We start from the raw sequence: 22,030 nt of genomic DNA, 5'->3' as shown, positions 1-22,030 counted from the left end.
CTAAATTATAAGCACTTAAGCCCATAGTTATATACATGCGTCAGTGTAAGCATGTTTCACATCACCTGATCACCTTTATTCATTGTAGCAGGTAATTATCTTATTTTGTAAGATTCAAAATATTGTTGGGATTGAAATAATCAGATGTCACGCATAAGCTAATAAAATAAATCTTGAACAACGATAAATCAGGAAATAAAAGAGAAAAATACTAAAAAAGACACAAATATTTAACGTGGTTCGATCAATTGGCCTACGTCCACAAGCTAAGATAGCAATCTACTATATTAAAGAAAGCACAAAATTATAGAGAAAACAACCTCACAAATAGGCAAACACAAGTAGCACGATAACACTTGTCCTGAAAATTCTCCTCATAGGTTATAGATGCTGCTCAATAAGAAAGAAATATCAAGGAAATTTGTAAAAGTCAAAACCTTTTTATCCAAGAAAATAACAAGCAAAATAACTGTTTTGGGAAGAAAAATTAATTATGGTAAATATCTGTTTTTTACACTCATTATTTTGGGACTTTTCCCCGACTCTCCTCCCATGTGCGGAGAGCAGAGGGAGAGAAGGTTCTGTTGAGAATATGAGCCATCAGGCATGGGCAGAAGATCATTCAGGTAGTACTGTACCGACAAAAATGGTATCGTTGCGCTGAAGCTATCATTGATTTTCAAGTTAATTTCCTTTCTCATAAGAAGAATCTGCTGCTGCGGCTTGCCACTCACATACAAATTTTGCCTTACACGCCACTCCATCAACTCTTTGCGTTTACATTATTTGATTAAACAATTCCATAAATGGTTACCGACGTTTATACTCCAGTTATGTCATTTTAATAAATTTTTGTATTACTTAGGTTAAAATTTCTCTTTTCTAAAAATGAGTCTATTATTTTTAGTTATGATTGATTACATGCCTTTATAATACACGATGACCGAACGACGCTATTTGTATAATATCACTAACGTACTAATTGATTTAACTTTTCATTCATCAATTTATTTGTGCATAGTACGATGAATGAAATAAATATAATGAAGATCTTATGTTTCAATCACTTGATCTAGACAATGACATTTTGTGCAAAATAATATAGTTACTTGTAATGTGGTCAAAACTAATCAATCTCACGTGATCTAGACTATGATATTTTGTGCAATTAATATACTTTTACTTGTTATGTGGTAATACTAATAACTCTCACGTTGCATTCTTTGTATCATCTCTACGAACTTGGACAAGTTTGAAATGTGCATGTACAGTTAGTTCTGTGTAACTGTGTAAGCATTGTCAATATGTTTTCTGCTGAGATGCATGAGAAAGCTGCAAATATTGGGTGGGTTATGAGGTCAAATAACCCCCAAGGTTCAATGGCGGTTTAAGATACTGACAATGGCTCTTTTACTTAGATTCTTGATTGTATGGTCATTTTATGGGGTGAACGTGGGTAATTTTCAGAGAGATTTTGTTCTGTTGAAGGTGAATAGTTCAGGAAAGTTTAGTCCTACCTTTAAAGATTTCAGCTTTACCAATATTTCTCTTAGACCCCATTCTGTAAATACTCATCAGAATCTGAACCAAGATTTTGCCCGAGAAACTTTACCTCCTAAAGTTGAACCTCAACAGATTATTTTGACTGAGAATCAAGGTAATGCCCCTGATTTCAGTCTTGAAATAGTGACAAATGTGTCACATAAGGAACCAGAATTGGTAGAGGTTTCAAGGCCGAGAGTTCATAGGTGGATTTCAGCTGAATTAGAGGCAAACTATTCATCAAATGTTCTTACTAGTTGGTTGGCTCCTGGAGGTGAGCCATGTAGGGAATCAAGAACTGTGGATGTAAAGATTCCAGCTTTGGATGGTCGCGAAAACGTTGTATTGTCAACAGGTGATATTCATGAGTTTGTTTTCCATGCATTGGATGATTCCGGTAAATCTCATTGTTTGGGTGGTGATTATTTTGAGACTGATCTTGCTGGTGAAACATGGAGGCAATGGTACTTACCAGTTTTCCCTGCAAGTCCATCCTAATTTTGCTGGGGATTACAATCTTACGGTTATTCTACTATTTCGACATTATGAAGGCTTGAAGTTTTCGCCTGAAAGATTTGCATATGACAAGGTTCTCCGTGTGATCCCAGTCAAGTTCTCCAAATCCTCTGTTGAATTACCTGAATATCTCAATGCAAGAAGTCAGATCTTGTTAGAGATGCGTGGTCTGGTCGATGGACTCGTCATGCTAAGAATAATAGCTGTCCAATTAGCAATGACGGGCGATACAGATGTCAAGAACCAAATTTCCCATGCCAAAAACCATGGTGTGATGGCCCCTTTGTTGAAGTTTGGCAAATTCTTTGTCCCACATCGGTGGGCTTTTGAGTTTGGGGGGGATTTTCCCCCTATAAAAGAAGGCCTAATGTTTAGGATTTAAACACACCTCTTATTTGTCTTCTCATCTGTTTAAGGCATTTGTATCTTCTCTCTTTAGTATTATTTCACTTGTATTTTTGGAGTAAAATAAAATATTGGTTGTGTCCGAGGACTAGGCAAAGTTGGTCGAACCTCGTAAATTCTGGTGTTCCTTTTATTATTGCTTTATTATCTTATTTATTATTTGGTGGCTGTCATAATTTTGGGTATAGTAGTTGTGACTCATTCACACTATATACATTTGGCTTCCGCAACAATTGGTATCAGAGCCAAGATACTGTCAAAGTATGCTCTGTGGTTGCAGCATAGTCTGATCTTCCACATCAGAAAAGATTTATCTTGGTAACTGAGTCAAGGTTCTGTCTGAGTATGCTCTGTGGTTGCAGCTTAGTCTGATCTTCTACATCAGAAAGGAAATAATCTTGATTTGTGTCGTCAGCTATTAAATAATATTTGTGTCAAATATGGGAGACAATAAACAAGAAGAATCTACATCAAGTGTCAACAATACGTCATCATTGGCATCTTCGCTTATGACAAGAATTGTGTCAAATGCGAAATTTGCGGTAGAAATTTTTGACGGGTCCGGGCATTTTGGGATGTGGCAAGGCGAGGTTCTAGATGTCCTTTTTCAACAAGGGCTAGATCTGGCCATTGAAGAAAAGAAACCAGATGTTATTGGAGAAGAAGATTGGAAAATTATCAACCGTGTTGCTTGCGGTACCATTTGATCCTTCCTTGCTAGAGAGCAGAAATATCCATACACAAAGGAAACTTCTGCAAGTAAATTATGGAAAGCACTGGAGGATAAATTTTTGAAGAAAAATAGTCAAAATAAATTGTACATGAAGAAGAAACTGTTTCACTTCACCTATGTTCCTAGTACCACGATGAATGAACATATCACCAGTTTCAATAAGTTGGTCACAGATTTGCAAAATATGGATACAACTTATGATGATGGTGACTTGGCATTGATGTTGTTGGCGTCACTTCCTGATGAGTACGAGCACCTTGAAACTACTCTACTCCATGGAAATGACGAAGTTTCTCTCAGAGAAGTTTGTTCGGCTTTGTACAGCTATGAACAAAGAAAGCGAGAAAAATAGAAGGGCGGAGAAGGAGAAGCACTATTTGTGAGGGGTCGTCCTCAAAATCAAACGAGGACAAAGAAGGGAAGATCCAAGTCAAGATCCAGACCCAACAAAGATGAATGTGCCTTTTGTCGAGAAAAAGGGCACTAGAAGAAAGATTGTCCGAAGTTGAAGAATAAGGCCAAACATAATAATGGAAAGGCCATTATGGATTCAAATGTAGCTGATTGTGATGATTCAGACTTCTCATTAGTTACAACAGAGTCATCAACATCATCAGACATATGGTTGATGGACTCGACTTGTAGCTATCATATGTGTCCCAACAGGGATTGGTTTGTGGAATTTCAAGAAGGAGAATATGGAGTCATCCACACAGCGGATAACAACACTCTTACCTCATATGGCATTGGTTCAATACGATTAAAGAACAATGATGGAATGATCAGAACATTAACAGATGTTCGATTTGTACCGAATTTGAAGAAGAATCTCATCTCTGTAGGAGCCCTAGAATCAAAAGGGTTCAAAATCATTGCAGAAAATGGAGTGATGAGAGTATGCTCCGGTGCACTAGTGGTAATGAAGGCTAATCGGAAGAATAATAATATGTACCGCTATCGTGGCAGTACAGTTATTGGGACAGCGACAGTGACATCCAGTGACGACAAAGAGGCAGAAGCAACCAAGCTATGGCACATGCGCTTGGGACATGCTGGAGGAAAATCCTTGAAAACTCTATCAGATCAAGGATTGTTAAAAGGAGTAAAGGCTTGCAACTTGGAGTTTTGTGAGCATTGTGTCAAAGGGAAACAGACAAGGGTTAAATTTGGTACAGCGATCCATAATACTAAAGGCATTTTGGATTATGTACACTCTGATGTTTGGGGTCCTTCCAAAACACCTTCATTGGGTGGGAAGCACTATTTTGTAACCTTTGTTGATGATTTTTCCCGAAGAGTATGGGTGTATACAATGAAGAGCAAAGATGAAGTGCTGAGATTTTTTCTCAAATGGAAGACGATGGTGGAGAATCAAACAGGCAGGGGGATCAAGTGTATTCGCACAGACAATGGAGGTGAATACAAAAATGATCATTTCAATAAGGTCTGTGAAAATGATGGTATCGTCCGACACTTCACTGTTAGACATACACCATAACAGAATGGAGTGGCAGAACGTATGAACCGGACCTTGCTGGAGAAGGTACGGTGCATGTTGTCCAATACTGGCTTGGGCAAAGAATTTTGGGCTGAGGCAGTTACATATGCATGCCACATCATTAATCGCTTACCATCTGCTGCTGTTGATGGCAAGACACCATTTGAAAAATGGTATGGAAAGCCTGCTGTAGATTATGACTCTTTGCACGTGTTTGGCTCAACTGCATATTATCATGTGACAGAGTCAAAATTGGATCCAAGGGCAAAGAAGGCTATTTTTATGGGAATTACTTCTGGAGTCAAAGGATATCGCTTATGGTGTCCTATGACAAAGAAAGTAATATTCAGCAGGGATGTTACCTTTGATGAATCTGCTATGGTAAATAAGGTAACAGAAGATACCAAACAAAATAAAGGTGCTTCTAAGCAGGTGGAGTTTGAGGGAAAATTTATTTTTCCTACACAAGAAGCAGAGGAGGAAACAAATGAAGATTACCCTCTGGAAGGAGAGCCAGTAGAGGAGATTCCAACTCAGGAACCTCAACAACAACTTGAATCAATAGCAACCAGCAGGCCAAAAAGAACAATAACGAAACCTGTTCGTCTCATAGAGACGGTTGCTTGTGCAACCTCAATTGTAGCTGATGATGTTCCTACTACTTATAAAGACGCTGTCCAAAGTTCAGAAGAAGATAAGTGGAGGATTGCCATGAATGATGAAATACAGTCCCTTCATCAGAATCATACATGGAGATTGGCCAATCTCCCGAAGGGAAAGAAAGCAATTGGGTGCAAATGGGTATTTGCAAAGAAGGAAGGATTTCCTAACCAAGTAGATGTTCGCTACAAAGCAAGATTGGTGGCCAAAGGATATGCTCAAAAGGAGGGAATTGATTACAATGAAGTATTTTCTCCAGTTGTAAAACATTCCTCCATTAGAATTATGTTGGCTTTGGTAGCACAATTGGATTTGGAACTAGTTCAGATGGATGTAAAAACTGCATTTTTACATGGAAACTTGGAGGAGGAAATCTACATGACTCAGCCAGAAGGATTCAAAGTTGCTGGAAAAGAAAATATGGTGTGCAAACTTGAAAAATCGTTGTACGGATTGAAACAATCTTCTAGACAATGGTACAAGCGATTTGACGAGTTTATGTTGCGGCAAGGGTACAAGAGAAGCAAATACGATCATTGTGTGTATTTGCACAAGCTTAAAGATGGTTCCTTTGTATATCTTCTCCTATATGTTGATGATATGTTGATAGCTTCCAAGAATTCGGAAGAAATTGATAAGTTGAAGATTCAACTGAAGAAGGAGTTCGAGATGAAGGATTTGGGTGAGGCAAAGAAAATTCTTGGCATGGAGATAATTAGAGATAGACGTTCAAAGAAACTCTGTTTATCTCAAAAGGAATATTTGAAGAGAGTACTTCAACGTTTTGGCATAGATGACAAGACTAAGCCAGTTAGTACTCCACTTGCTTCCCATTTTAAGCTAAGTACTACTATGTCGCCAATGGATGAAGCTGAACGAGAGTATATGTCAAAGGTACCATACGCAAATGTTGTTGGTAGCTTGATGTATGCAATGGTTTGCACAAGGCCTGACATTTCACAAGCTGTTGGAGTTATTAGCAGATATATGCACAATCCAGGGAAGGAGCATTGGCAAGCTGTGAAGTGGATTCTACGGTATATTCATAATACTGTAGATGTCGGGTTAGTTTTTGAGCAGGAAGACAATCAGTCTGTAGTTGGATATTGTGACTCAGATTTTGCGGGTGATCTGGACAAACGAAGATCAACTACTGGTTATGTGTTTACTTTTGCAAAGGCACCAGTTAGTTGGAAGTCTACTTTGCAGTCAACAGTTGCTTTGTCTACAACAGAGGCAGAGTACATGGCTATTACAGAGGCTGTGAAGGAGGCAATTTGGCTTCAAGGATTGCTAAAGGAGCTTGGTGTTGAACAAAAAGGTATCACAATTTTTTGTGATAGTCAAAGTGCTATTCAATTAGCGAAGAACCAAGTTTATCATGCAAGGACGAAGCATATTGATGTTCGGTATCATTTCGTACGAGAAATCATAGAAGAAGGAGGAGTCACAGTGAAGAAAATTCATACTACGGAGAATCCTGCTGATATGCTAACTAAGGTGGTGACTGCGATCAAATTTCAACATTGTTTGGATTTGATCAACATTGTTGAACACTGAAGATTGAAGATTTAGACACAATCAAAAATTTGAAATTTGTTATTGAGAGAAAATTGAAGATGTGGAATTTTGCCAAGGTGGAGATTTGTTGAAGTTTGGCAAATTCTTTGTCCACATCGGTGGGCTTTTGAGTTTGGGGGGATTTTCCCCCTATAAAAGAAGGTCTAATGTTTAGGATTTAAACACACCTCTCATTTGCCTTCTCATCTGTTTAAGGAATTTGTATCTTCTCTCTTTAGTATTATTTCACTTGTATTTTTGGAGTGGAATAAAATATTGGTTGTGTCCGAGGAGTAGGCAAAGTTGGCCGAACCTCGTAAATTCTGGTGTTCCTTTTATTATTGCTTTATTGTCTTATTTATTATTTGGTGGCTGTCATAATTTTTGGTATAGTAGTTGTGACTCATTCACACTATATACATTTGGCTTCCGCAACACCCTTGGGTTGTTGGAGAGCAATGGTTGGGTATATTCAACACATTGTTCATTCAAGATGTTCTCAAGTGAAGAAGCCTGGAACTGTTTGAAGGATCGCTGGATTTTCTGGTGGGGTGATTCGAATCACTGTGATACAGTGAGAAACATCCTTAATTTCATTTTAGATGTGAATGATATGAAGGATGTCCCAAGAAGAGTTGATATGAACATTAGCAACCTGAGGAATCCATCACAAACAGTTCGATTTACTAACATTTACAACGGGCATCCTAACGAGACAGGCAAGTATCGAGGCTTGAATTCGTTGGCAGATGCTGATTATAGAGAACTTCTGAAAGGGTACTTCTCTGGAAATGTTGTTCCAGACACTATAATCATGAATTCGGGCTTACACGACGGAGTGTATTGGTCTAGCCTTAGGCATTTCATTAAAGGCGCCGACTATGCTGCATCATTCTGGGCTGAAGTATTCAATGAGATAAGACAGAGAGGGTTGACACTACCAGAAGTCATATATAGGACCACAGTCACCACAGGCGGATACGCTAGAAGATTGGCATTCAATCCAAATAAAATGGAGGCCTTCAATGGGGTAGTCTTGGATAAGTTGAGGGCATACGGTTTAGTTGATCGCGTAATTGATGATTTTGACATGACTTATCCGTGGCACTATGACAATCGATGCAATGACGGGGTGCATTATGGCCGTGCTCCTGCCAAGCTGAAGTGGAGGGATGGCCAGATTGGACACCAGTACTTTGTGGACCTCATGCTTGGTCATGTACTGCTCAATGCATTATGTGGACGATAGAAGGTGGCTAGTGTTGATGGTAAACGGCGCATTGTCTCTGGTTTCAAGCGTTTGGATGGTGCATTTCAAGCTGGGCTGATAGATTTTTGCGAGAGGAAAAGTGGGTGAGAGTAGGGTGAAAGAAGTTTGGTGCTATTTTTGATCTGTCTATCTGTAGTTTACTGTCATTATGTTTTCTGAAACTACTTCCACGTTGTAGTCATCTCCAGGTCTAGTGCCAATACTAAAGGTTGTATAGGGGAATATTAAAGAATAGTGTTGTATATTATACTATTCATTTTTGAGCTTCTTGTAGTCCCATTTGCTTGGACTATTGTAGATCTGAGAATTACTATTACCATTTATTTCATTTACAAGCCAACTTGCTACATTAGTTTTTTGCAAGTAGATCACATTTTATTAAGTCAAAAGCTAGACGAAAAATATCTTGTGTGAAATAACAAGAGAACCTTCTCTAAGAGTGACATTCACTTTGAGAAATAAATAAATCAAAATCCCAATTCTTTTATCCTCTGCTTCATTGAAACTTGATGATTTCGGTTTAACTAATCTTGGGATTTGTTATACCACACCACTATATTACTTTTATATCACATTTAATATGAAACAACAATCACGAGGTTAGCTAATTCGAGGATAAATCAACCAGATGACCATGATATCAATCTCCAAAATCTTCTTTCCAGAATGTCAATCTCCAAAATTATTCTCTCTAAAGTTCTTTCTCTCAAAAGTACTTTAAGATGGTCAAAGTTAAAATTTAAAATAAAAGTTTATTTCAAACTTATCCACCGTAAAAAAAAAAAACCTAACACAACACTTTTGCTTAAGCATTGACTGCATTGTATTTGTAATAGAAAATTCATTAAATATGTATAATATATAATTGTGAACCCAATAACTAAGATAAGTTATCAATCCCGTGATAAATTCAGAACCCATAAATTTCAAATCCTGATTCCGTCTCCGTTTGTACACCATATATTCCAGTTTTAATCCTACAAACAAACATCTACCATAAAAAGTATATCCATTAAATAATAATAATAGTAATAATAATAATCATTATTTAATCCTCGTAGTATAATCCCACATCATAATCCCAGTAAAACTTGTTTGCAAACCAAACGATCCCTTAAATTTTTAATATAAGAACATATACAAATTTTTCTTTTTCTTTTACACCGAGAAACTATCCAAGCTAGAAACTAGACACAAACAAATGTAGCAAACTAACAAATCAAAAGTACATGTCAAATAATTAAAGAAAAGCACGATTGTGCTTTCTTTCCGGAATAAATATACATGACAGCACAACCTTTTACAATAAAAATGTTCAGATCCAAGAATCCACAAAATTACTCCAATAAAAGAAAGATAAATTTTCAATTCCCATTGCTAATTTCCAATCTTGCGAAGAATCAATTCCAAAATTCATGACAAAAGAATGGAAAGAAATGATATGCTCTTCTAGCCTACCATTCGCTAGCTAAAGACAAATAATATTGTACTTTCCTCAATCTGCAGTGTACATGTAACTGATAGGATACATAGAAATAAAGAATGTAAAGGCAAAATAATTCATTCAAGTTGCAGGATCAACCCGTTTAGTTCCATGGATCATCCCACCCGCTCGGACCTTCTCGCTTGACGAAGCTCATTATGGCTTCAACAGCTTCAGCAACTCTGTTAGATAGAGAATGGTTCCCATGTTCAATTTCAACTTTTTCAGCACCACCCATTGCTCTACACAATCTGCACCAAGTTAAAAAATGCGTTGACAAGAACTATGGTCCAGTAATCATGAGGATAAATGTATGAGAAAACACATAAAAAAGCATTACTGCACTGAGATCATCACAAACTGTATAAGGTTTTGTGCTTGCCTATCAACCAACGCTTTCTTGTCAACATAATCTGGAACGTACTCGTCACCCATGGAAAATATAACCTGCAGAGAATAGGTGAGAATCAGAACCTGCCATTTTGTCCTTGTAAGCAGATTGAAATTTCTAGGCCTAAGTGGAAAATGTCAAGAGGGACATTTTATCCAGGAAATTCACCATGAAATTCACCATGTCTGTTTCTTTCTTTTGCCATGTAACACTTAAAAAAGTAACATAAATTGCTCGGACCTAAACTAAAGTTTTTCTACATAGTAAACTAAAAGGAAAATTAGCTTTCGAGAATTGAAGGGACTTTGGTCTCAACCTGACAAGGAGTGTTAGACATGTGCCCCCGTCTTTGCTTCAGCTGGTCATCACTAAAGTCAGAACTGAACAAGTCGTCCTCGCCATTGTATGTGCAAAGTGAGTGATATCTGTCAAAAATATCATTATTAGGAAGGCAACCATGTGTAGAAAAGAGTAAGCAAAGACTTGAGATTCCAAACAGGAAATCCAACTTCTTGTTCAGACCTCTATCATATCTATGATGGCCTTCTTTTCTGGTATCGTATATGCCAGAGAATCCACTTATGCCTCAGTGGAAGAACTCCGCTAAAAATTTCTGAAGGACCTCTTCATTGTGAGGCATTTTCCACGTCATCCTCAATATCTTGCCTTATTATAAAATTCCAGTTGAACGAATAGCAGGAAAAGGTGTCTTATTGCAATTAATTCACGGTTTTTATTTGATAATTATTGTCCATTATCATAACTTCGTAATTGTAATAAACTAACTTGGAGCATGCTTTTTAATGCATATAGAAGACCTCCTTTTTTCTTTTTTTCGTTTCCACTATGCTGTAACTATGTTTTTCCTGAGCCTAAGGTCTATCGGAAATCGCCTCTCTACCTCCACAAGGTAGGGATAAGGTCTGCGTACATACTACCTTCCGCAGACCCCACTCGTGAGATTACTGGGTTTTTTGTTGTTGTTGTAGTTGACCTCCTTTGAATTAAGATTCAGTAGAAACCATGATCATGAAGTGGTAGAGTGCAGTATATGGGAAAGTAACTGGACTTCATCATCGTCCTTACCTAAAGGCAGCAATTGGGGCATCTGGATTCACTACTAGAAATCCGGAAAAAAGCGACCAAAATTTAGCGACCAAAATTGGTCTGTGGGAAAAAGCGACCAAAGTTGGTCGCTAAACTAGCGAAAATAATAAAATAAATAAAAGAAACAAAATAGCGACCAAGATTGGTCGCTACTTGGTTGCTATATTAGTCAAAATGTTGATTGGACTGGTCAGACTTTCTTGGTCAAACATTTACTGAGATTAGTGACCAATGTTGGTCGCTAAAGTGGGACCCACCTACAAAATTTTAATAATTATATTATTATTTTAAAAAAATTATAAAATATAAATATATATAATATAAAAATGACGACCAACGTTGGTTGCTACTTAAAGGGTAGGCAGATACCGACCAACTTTGATCGCTTAAATGGGGCCCAGTTATTTTAATAATTATATTATTAATTTAAATATTATATGAAATATAATTAAATCTGATTTAAATATAGCGACCAACTTTGGTCGCTAAACTAAATTCTTGAATAAATAGCGACCAAAGTTGGTCTCTATTCAGGTCAACAATGGTCAAAATTAAAAATCACTTTTGTATTTACTATCTAAATAATATAAATATAAGCCGTTAATACTTTTGTAATACAAGGGATGAATAGTACTATGAATCGTGCGTGTCTCTCTCTCTCTCTCTCTCTCTCTCTATATATATATATATATATATATATATATATATATATATATAAAATATATACTTACGCTATATTATGCACTGAGTATAAGTCTATTAGGTAATATTATATCGAATATAGCTTACATATATAATATATATACTTACGCTATACTATGCACTAAGTATAAGTGTATTAGGTAATACTGTATCGAATATAGATTATATATATATATAATATATATATACTTACGCTATACTATGCACTGCGTATAAGTGTATTAGGTAATACTGTATCGAATATAGCTTATATATATATATATATATATATATATATATATATATATAATATATATACTTACCCTATACTATGCACTGAGTATAAGTGTATTAAGTAGTACTGTATCGAATATAGCTTATATATATATATATATATATATATATAATATATATGCTTACGCTATACTATGCACTAAGTATAAGTGTATTAGGTAGTATTATATCGAATATAGCTTATATATATAATATATATATATATATATATATACTTATGCTATACTATGCACTGAGTATAAGTGTATTAGGTCATACTGTATCGAATATAGCTTATATATATATATAATATATATATACTTACGCTATACTATGCACTGCGTATAAGTGTATTAGGTCATACTGTATCGAATATAGCTTATATACATATAATATATACACTTACGCTATACTATGCACTAAGTATAAGTGTATTAGGTAATACTGTATCGAATATAGCTTATATATATACTATATATACTTACGCTATACTATGCACTAAGTATAAGTGTATTAGGTAGTATTATATCGAATATAACTTATATATATATAATATATATATATACTTACGCTATACTATGCACTGAGTATAAGTGTATTAGGTCATACTATATAGAATAGAGCTTATATATATATATATATATATATATATATATATATATATATATATATATATATACTTACGCTATACTATGCACCAAGTATAAGTGTATTAGGTAATACTATATCGAATATAGCTTATGTATATATACATATATATAATATATATACTTACGTTATACTATGCACTAAGTATAAGTGTATTAGGTAGTATTATATCGAATATAGCTTATATATATATATATATAGCTTAAATTGAATTAAAATCCTAAATTTATACTACATATATATATAATTTTAAATTGAATTAAGAGTAATATAATTTTTTTTAGAAATAGCGACCAACTTTGGTAGCTATTTCTAAAAATTCAAAACTGATTTACCTAACAAAATAGCGACCAACTGTGGTCGCTATTTTTAATTCCAGAGTGTCAAAACCGGGATCCCCTCCCATTCTTTCTAAAAATTTCCCAAAATCTCTCTTTTCTCTCTCACACTCAACCCTCCCCCCCCCTTCCAACCCCCAGCACCAGATGCCCCACCCATGCCACCAACGACCACCGCCCAGCTGTCGTCGTCCCGTCGTGTCGCCTCTGCCGCTGCTGCGTCTCTCTCCTTCTCCACCTCCTAAAAATTCTAGGTTATAATTACAATTTATATCTTTTGTGTAAGCTTATAATGTTTTGTTTATTAGCTATGAATTAGTTTCAAATGACTAGTATTTCAATTGATTATTTAACATTGTATTTTATAGAAACCTAGGGTTTAGGTTGTATTTATCATTATTTAACATTTTATAAAAATCTAGGGTTTATAGAAATCTAGGATATAAATTGAAACTTTTAGGATATGAGTTGAATTTTTAGGATATGAATTGAAACTTTTAGGATATGAGTTGAATTTTTAGGATATAAATAGAAATTTTAGGATATGACTTGAACTTTTGTGGATATGAATTGAACCTTTAGGATATAAATTGAACTTTTAGTTTATGTTTAAACTCGTAGGATAAGAATTGATGAACTTTTAGTTTTTAGGTTTTGTTCTTGTGAATTGAACTTGTACGATATAAATTGAAGCTTTTATGTATGACTTGAACTTTTTACGATATGAGTTGAAACTTTTAGGATATGAGTTGAACTTTTAGGAAATAAATTGAACCTTTAGGATATGTATTGAACCTTTAGGATATGACTTGAAGTTTTAGTTTATGTTTAAACTCGTAAGATATGAATATAACTTTTAGTTTTTAGGTTTTGTTCTTGTGAATTGAACTTGTAGGATATAAATTGAAGCTTTTATGTATGAGTTGAATTTTTAGGATATGAATTGAAACTTTTAGGATATGAGTTGAACTTTTAGGAAATAAATTGAACCTTTAGCATATGTATTGAACCTTTAGGATATGACTTGAACTTTTAGTTTATGTTTAAACTCGTAGGATATGAATATAACTTTTAGTTTTTAGGTTTTGTTCTTGTGAATTGAACTTGTAGGATATAAATTGAAACTTTTAGGATATGAGTTGAATTTTTAGGATATAAATAGAAATTTTAGGATATGACTTGAACTTTTGTGGATATGAATTGAACCTTTAGGATATAAATTGAACTTTTAGTTTATGTTTAAACTCGTAGGATAAGAATTGATGAACTTTTAGTTTTTAGGTTTTGTTCTTGTGAATTGAACTTGTACGATATAAATTGAAGCTTTTATGTATGACTTGAACTTTTTAGGATATGAATTGAAACTTTTAGGATATGAGTTGAACTTTTGGGAAATAAATTGAACCTTTAGGATATGTATTGAACCTTTAGGATATGACTTGAAATTTTAGTTTATGCTTAAACTCGTAAGATATGAATATAACTTTTAGTTTTTAGGTTTTGTTCTTGTGAATTGAACTTGTAGGATATAAATTGAAGCTTTTATGTATGACTTGAACTTTTTAGGATATGAATTGAAACTTTTAGGATATGAGTTGAACTTTTAGGAAATAAATTGAACCTTTAGCATATGTATTGAACCTTTAGGATATGACTTGAACTTTTAGTTTATGTTTAAACTCGTAAGATATGAATATAACTTTTAATTTTTAGGTTTTGTTCTTGTGAATTGAACTTGTAGGATATAAATTGAAGCTTTTATGTATGACTTGAACTTTTTAGGATATGAATTGAAACTTTTAGGATATGAGTTGAACTTTTAGGAAATAAATTGAACCTTTAGCATATGTATTGAACCTTTAGGATATGACTTGAACTTTTAGTTTATGTTTAAACTCGTAGGATATGAATATAACTTTTAGTTTTTAGGTTTTGTTCTTGTGAATTGAATTTTTAGGATATGAATTGAAACTTTTAGGATATGAGTTGAATTTTTAGGATATAAATAGAAATTTTAGGATATGACTTGAACTTTTGTGGATATGAATTGAACCTTTAGGATATAAATTGAACTTTTAGTTTATGTTTAAACTCGTAGGATAAGAATTGATGAACTTTTAGTTTTTAGGTTTTGTTCTTGTGAATTGAACTTGTACGATATAAATTGAAGCTTTTATGTATGACTTGAACTTTTTACGATATGAGTTGAAACTTTTAGGATATGAGTTGAACTTTTAGGAAATAAATTGAACCTTTAGGATATGTATTGAACCTTTAGGATATGACTTGAAGTTTTAGTTTATGTTTAAACTCGTAAGATATGAATATAACTTTTAGTTTTTAGGTTTTGTTCTTGTGAATTGAACTTGTAGGATATAAATTGAAGCTTTTATGTATGACTTGAACTTTTTAGGATATGAATTGAAACTTTTAGGATATGAGTTGAACTTTTAGGAAATAAATTGAACCTTTAGCATATGTATTGAACCTTTAGGATATGACTTGAACTTTTAGTTTATGTTTAAACTCGTAGGATATGAATATAACTTTTAGTTTTTAGGTTTTGTTCTTGTGAATTGAATTTTTAGGATATGAATTGAAACTTTTAGGATATGAGTTGAATTTTTAGGATATAAATAGAAATTTTAGGATATGACTTGAACTTTTGTGGATATGAATTGAACCGTTAGGATATAAATTGAACTTTTAGTTTATGTTTAAACTCGTAGGATAAGAATTGATGAACTTTTAGTTTTTAGGTTTTGTTCTTGTGAATTGAACTTGTACGATATAAATTGAAGCTTTTATGTATGACTTGAACTTTTTACGATATGAGTTGAAACTTTTAGGATATGAGTTGAACTTTTAGGAAATAAATTGAACCTTTAGGATATGTATTGAACCTTTAGGATATGACTTGAAGTTTTAGTTTATGTTTAAACTCGTAAGATATGAATATAACTTTTAGTTTTTAGGTTTTGTTCTTGTGAATTGAACTTGTAGGATATAAATTGAAGCTTTTATGTATGACTTGAACTTTTTAGGATATGAATTAAAACTTTTAGGATATGAGTTGAACTTTTAGGAAATAAATTGAACCTTTAGCATATGTATTGAACCTTTAGGATATGACTTGAAGTTTTAGTTTATGTTTAAACTCGTAGGATATGAATATAACTTTTAATTTTTAGGTTTTGTTCTTGTGAATTGAACTTGTAGGATATAAATTGAAACTTTTAGGATATGAGTTGAATTTTTAGGATATAAATAGAATTTTTAGGATATGACTTGAACTTTTGTGGATATGAATTAAACCTTTAGGATATAAATTGAACTTTTAGTTTATGTTTAAACTCGTAGGATAAGAATTGATGAACTTTTAGTTTTTAGGTTTTGTTCTTGTGAATTGAACTTGTACGATATAAATTGAAATTTTACGATATGACTTGAACTTTTTACGATATGAGTTGAACCTTTAGGATATGACTTGAACTTTTGTGGATATGAATTGAAGGTTTAGGATATGAATTGAACTTTTAGTTTATGTTTTGGAATTTTAGATTGCCGGAGGATTATTAGAAGAGGTTGATGACGTTATTAGACATGCAATAGAACTTCCACCAAGAATAACTAAGACACAGTACCTGGCAAAGTGTGCCTTTAATTGTTCTTCTCATTAGCGACAATGATGATGAGAAGGCAATGACATGTGTTTCAAATAGTGATGGTGTAGGTAGGAATTTAGTATTTTCTAAGTAGATAAAAGAAGAGCTTATAGAGTAATTTTGTACTTCATTTTCCATGAGGAAAAGAAGTTTAATTGAGAGTGACAAGGTTGATGAAGACGGAATGTGTTCCGTTGGTCATGGCAGTTCCCATAGAATGGGGATCATAAGACTCTATGATGACAGAGATTATAGGAAGTTTTGTTCTAAATTTTCTTTCAAGTCTGATCCGTACAAGCTTAATGTGATATTGGTGATATTTCTTCGGATTCAGACAATGATTTGACCGACAAAAGTATGGAAATGCTCTTAAAAAGAATTAAAGGTAAAATCTTTTCAGCATCCTTCTCTACCAAGAAAAACATTTTACCTTTAATTCTTTTTAAGAGCATTTCCATACTTTTGTCGGTCAAATCATTGTCTGAATCCGAAGAAATATCACCAATATCATATTAAGCTTGTACGGATCAGACTTGGAAGAAAGTTTAGAACAAAACTTCCTATAATCTTTGTCATCATAGAGTCTTATGATCCCCGCTTTATGGGAACTGCCATGACCAACGGAAAACATTCCGTCTTCATCAACGTTGTCACTATCAATCAAACTTCTTTTCCTCTTGGAAAGTGAAATAGAGAATTCCTCTATAACCTCTTTTATCTACTTAGGAAATGTTAAATCCTACCTATACCATCACTATTTTGAAACACATGTCGTTGCCTTCTCATTATCATTGTAGCTATAGATATCAACAATTGATCAAAGACACACCCTGTCAGGTACTGTATCCAAGTTATTCTCTGTATCCAAGTTCATCCCGAGTAATAGTACCACGAGGATAATCACCAAAGCCACCAGATAGCTTTATGATGCCAATGAAGCAAGATGAGCTATTCAATGAAACTCGTATTGTAAAGAAGAAGAAAGAGACTGATTCAGAAAGGAGGGTCGAGCCTCGACTATATACATGTAAGTTTTTTACTTTTCATTAAGTATTTTGATTTACTTTTATATAAATTTTGAAATACTAATTCAATATATATAATTTTTCATATAGGTTCGCTTCACATGCAGCTGACGTGGGGGAATTCATACGCAGTCAACCACCTAATGAATCGGGCGAGGCAATCCAACTTTCGGACGAGGATGCTGAAAGAACACTCCTTGAGTACTTTATATACTTTGAACTAGACAAAAAAATTTAGTTCTATTGTGTTAGTTCTTTTTAGTTCGAATGGGCTTGTAATAAGCGTTAACTTAGTTTTGTTAGCTTAATGTGTTAGTTCTATTGATTGTTGCTTTTAATTGTTGTTGTTGTTGTTGCTGGCATAAAATGCCTGTTTAGGATGTTTGGTAAGCTGGCAGGTGGTGTAGCTGCCAAAACAGGCAGTTTCTGCCAAAAATATACCAAGAAAAGCGACCAACTTTGGTCTCTATTTGGTCGCATTTCACTATAAAAAAAATAATTTTCTGGGCAATAGCGACCAACCTTGGTCGCTACCTGCCCAGATTTCTATTAAAAAAATACAATTTCTGGAAATATAGCGACCAATGTTGGTCGCTTATCTTTAAAAAAAATTAAATTCTTGAATTTAGCGACCAACTTTGGTCTCTATTGTCCAGATTTTAAAATATAATATTTGGATTAGAGACCAAAGTTGGTCGCTTTCTAATGATTAATGATAAATTAAAAACAACGTATTTCATATGTAGAGACCAACTTTGGTCGCCAAATTTATATTATTAAATTAATATAGCGACCAAAGTTGGTCACTAAAGTCAAAATCAGAATATTTGGTCCTTTTACCTTAGAGACCAAAGTTGGTCGCTAATTAGCGACCAACTTTGGTCCCTAAAATAAAGGGACCAGCAATATTGCGACCAGGCATGTTTGGTCGCTTTTTGGTCGCTTTTAGGCCTATAAGCGACCAACTTTAGTCGTTTTTTGTGGTCGCTTTTTACCGGATTTCTAGTAGTGATTTGCCTACCTTGGCATTAACTCTGATTCACGACCTTCACTTATCATGTTTGAGGCCAAGTCAATCATAGAAGCAGTATCAGGAAGAGTGGCTTTGTATTCTCGATCGCTAACTGGAGCCTGAAAAGCCAAAAGAACATTATGGTTGATGCTGAAAGCAGCACATCACCCAGATTACATAAAGTTCGCCGCATAAAGTGGCTATGAGAACACAGATACTATTCCAAACGCTGTCTCCATATTCACCACGCTTAAGACCGATCCCTCAAGATAAGATTACACTGCCAGCTTGATTCTCTCTCAGAAGAAAAGCACCTGAACTCTCATAATTGAATTTCTGTAAACGCCAGTCACTGACCGCAACAATTATATTTTCCTCCTTCCCATCTCACCATTATTTTCATCAAATCCCCCCCCCCCCCACCCCCACACACACACAGCAACTGCAAAACTCAAACAGCATATGACTTTGAAGACTGCCTTAGCTCCATTCGAACTAAATGTAGGTCATTTACCAGTAACTGCAAGAGTCACATATCAGGTATGAAGTAATAAAGATAGCAAGAGGCAAAATCTTGTCCATTTTACAAATTTCTCCTCACTAAAGAAAGACAGAGATTTGGATAAACCATTAGAGCTCAAAGGAACATATCCATTGCATGTGCTATCATGAGCATTGAGGTACAGTAAGCTAGCACATTCAGCTAAAATGGTAGGAAGCATGTACTGAATTTATTTGTACCAAAAGAGGCAACTTAAACTACAATTTTTAAGCAGGTATTACCTGCAATATGGCTGCACGTATACTGCTCTGGAGCATGCAGCATTTGTGCGCATGTAATACACAATATCCTGTATACAAATAGAGAAAATCAGCTTCCTCTATCCTCATGTTTCGTGCATGATGATATTACATGCTTTTTGGGGTAGCATCAAATGTTCGATTCGTCGATTCAAAGAAACAAATACCTACCTGACAGCCAGTGCTGTGCCCGAGTAGTACCACCCCTTCAGAATCTTCCGTGTTTATCAAGTAACTTATCAACTGATCAAGCTACGTTGCGTCCTTTAGAAGTTCACTGAGGTAGAAGGAAGTTAAGCTCACAAACACAAGCAAAAAGAGGAATAGCTCTAACAAGCAGATCCAAAGGTTTATGCTCCCAAAACAGGAAACATTATTGAGTGTGGTAAATATATAAACGCAATTTTTTGAATGCACAGGTGTTAGGACGTCAAACATAGACATAATAACATGCTTTTTTGAAAACCAAATGAAGACTAAAACAGGAAAATAATCATTAATACAAAAGCAGATCTGGGACGTGACAATTTCACAAGATGAGGCTTGACATTTGAGTAAAATATATTGGGGAATGCAAGGTTTAACGTTTTATAAGTATATATATGACACCATAAATTGGTACAAAATCATTATTTTTTATAATGATGGTGTCCGGGCCAGCTTGTACACCTCGACTATTCCACTGGGTGCCTGCTACCTCCCACCAGCACAGGTACCAGGTAACTCTGCTTACCAAGGTTTAGGCAGATAGAAAGAAATCACCTAGTGATTTTTGCCTCCGATGGGATTTGAACCTGAAACCTCGTGGTTCTCTTCCCACTTCATTGACCAATAGGCCACACCCTTGGGTGCTAGGTATAGAATCATATGTAAGCCTTGTGCTGTTGCAGATCATTCCTCTTTCTTTCCTTTTTTTTTTTTGTGGTGGGGAATGGGATAGAGGTTTGTTCTCATACCATTTATCCCAACTTCGTGTTCCCCTTCTTCAAAGAGGGGCTAATTTATAGTTTATGATCTATTGTTCAAAAAATTGCCATTGACCAACATGCTGAATTTAATCATTTGAAGGAGAATAACATCTTTTGGTCAAGTTCCATGCACTTCTGAATGAGAGTATATAGAAGAACTGGCAGCAACCTTTCCAGTTATATGACTAGTATAGGAAAGTGAGGGTGATAGCCATGTTCAAGCACTAATTTAGATGAAGATGGAGCTGTATGGGGGTTTAAACAATGTTCCTCAAACCTTAACAACTACAAACACCATTCCAACATTTTCAATTCATTAAAAACTTCTGAAGGTAAAGATCCCAAAGCAACTGCCTTAAAATCATGTGAAGCAAATCTTAGCTTAAGTTCCATGTCCGAGAGATCTAGGAGTTATTATGTGATCTATTCCTTTTTCTCAACACAATTCCTCTTTGATTTCCAGGCTTGCAAACAGAGTAAATTGTCTCTAGTCCAGCTCCTTTTATATCCTTCTGACCTTAAAACTGTGTCAAGCCCTTACCCATCATAAATCCTTTATGATTAAGGAACTTCTAACAAGTTTCGGTATCAAACCTTCTGAAAAACAAACCACGAGCAAATTTGCACTGAATTATGATGTCTTCCGGCTGTCCAAGACATCCTTGAAATTGACAACTTAAGCTTTTCCGGAACAGGATTGCAAAATTTAAGCTTTTCCTTCTTTAAAAGTCTTTATTGTTTTCAGGAGAAGGCATATATAAGAACATGTTTCTATGGACCTGCGTGAATGCATGATGCTTTGTTCACCGGACTGCCCTTTATTTTTCTTCTTTCTATGGACTAAATGAGTTGAGAGAGATTGTAACTTTTACCTTTCACAGTACATGATCAATGATGGAATAACCTAATAAGCATGTCAAGATCTCGAACAAAATATATTGACATGGAAATATTGACTACAATACACCCTCTCTTGCTGATACCTCAGATCTAGTACAAGAATCTACATATCAATGAGAACAGTTTGAATATACATGGAAAGAGGAGGAAGAGATTTTTACTTGTCTCAAGCTTGACGTTCCATATCCACTATAAGATGATGAAAGTAGAAACTGAACCAATGAGCATTTTTCTTTATCCACTATAAGAGGCTCTAAGTAACTGCAATAACGGAGATCATCAAGTTTAATAACCACAAAAGACAAAAGAAGTAGGAAGGGCTATCAAGAGTATATTTGATGATTTTGCTGCTTGACGTGGGAGAGCTTTGTGGATTTAACGTCATTAACTTTCATTCTCTTTATTTTTGGTTCCTTTATCTTCTTTTTTGTGTGTGCGTTCAGCCTTGTAGAAAGGACTCCAACTCTTGTTCGAACCAATATAAGCATACAGATAAAATAATGTGTTATGTGTATTGCAGAAGAACAGTCACTATTAACTATTGTTGAATTTGG

The 22,030-nt window shown here is 34.7% G+C and overlaps 1 protein-coding gene and 1 pseudogene across 4 annotated transcripts; one reads left to right on the top strand and one right to left on the bottom strand.

The window, feature by feature from the left end:
* The first annotated feature begins 1,401 nt into the window (after positions 1-1,401).
* Positions 1,402-8,163, top strand: LOC104222077 (uncharacterized; annotated as a pseudogene).
* A 1,486-nt stretch (positions 8,164-9,649) lies between these two features.
* On the bottom strand, positions 9,650-21,829 carry LOC104223133 (uncharacterized). Of its 4 annotated transcripts, none has more exons than XM_070166964.1 (7): positions 21,638-21,829; positions 19,780-19,885; positions 19,591-19,658; positions 18,817-18,926; positions 10,375-10,483; positions 10,050-10,114; positions 9,650-9,918 (listed from the first exon to the last, which is right to left on the bottom strand). In XM_070166964.1, exons 3-7 carry the CDS (start codon positions 19,624-19,626, stop codon positions 9,771-9,773), a joined length of 468 nt encoding a protein of 155 aa, XP_070023065.1. In that variant the 5' UTR covers positions 19,627-19,658; positions 19,780-19,885; positions 21,638-21,829; the 3' UTR covers positions 9,650-9,770. The 4 variants fall into 4 exon arrangements, with proteins under 4 accessions (XP_070023065.1, XP_070023073.1, XP_070023076.1 ...); XM_070166972.1 differs by lacking the exon at positions 21,638-21,829 and adding an exon at positions 21,449-21,598; XM_070166975.1 differs by lacking the exon at positions 18,817-18,926 and having other exon boundaries at positions 21,638-21,822.
* Positions 21,830-22,030: the final 201 nt, after the last annotated feature.

This window comes from Nicotiana sylvestris, chromosome 1, assembly GCF_000393655.2.
Source record: "Nicotiana sylvestris chromosome 1, ASM39365v2, whole genome shotgun sequence".
In the NCBI taxonomy this organism is placed as follows: Eukaryota; Viridiplantae; Streptophyta; class Magnoliopsida; order Solanales; family Solanaceae; genus Nicotiana; species Nicotiana sylvestris.
This window is presented reverse-complemented; position numbering and strand designations above follow the sequence as displayed.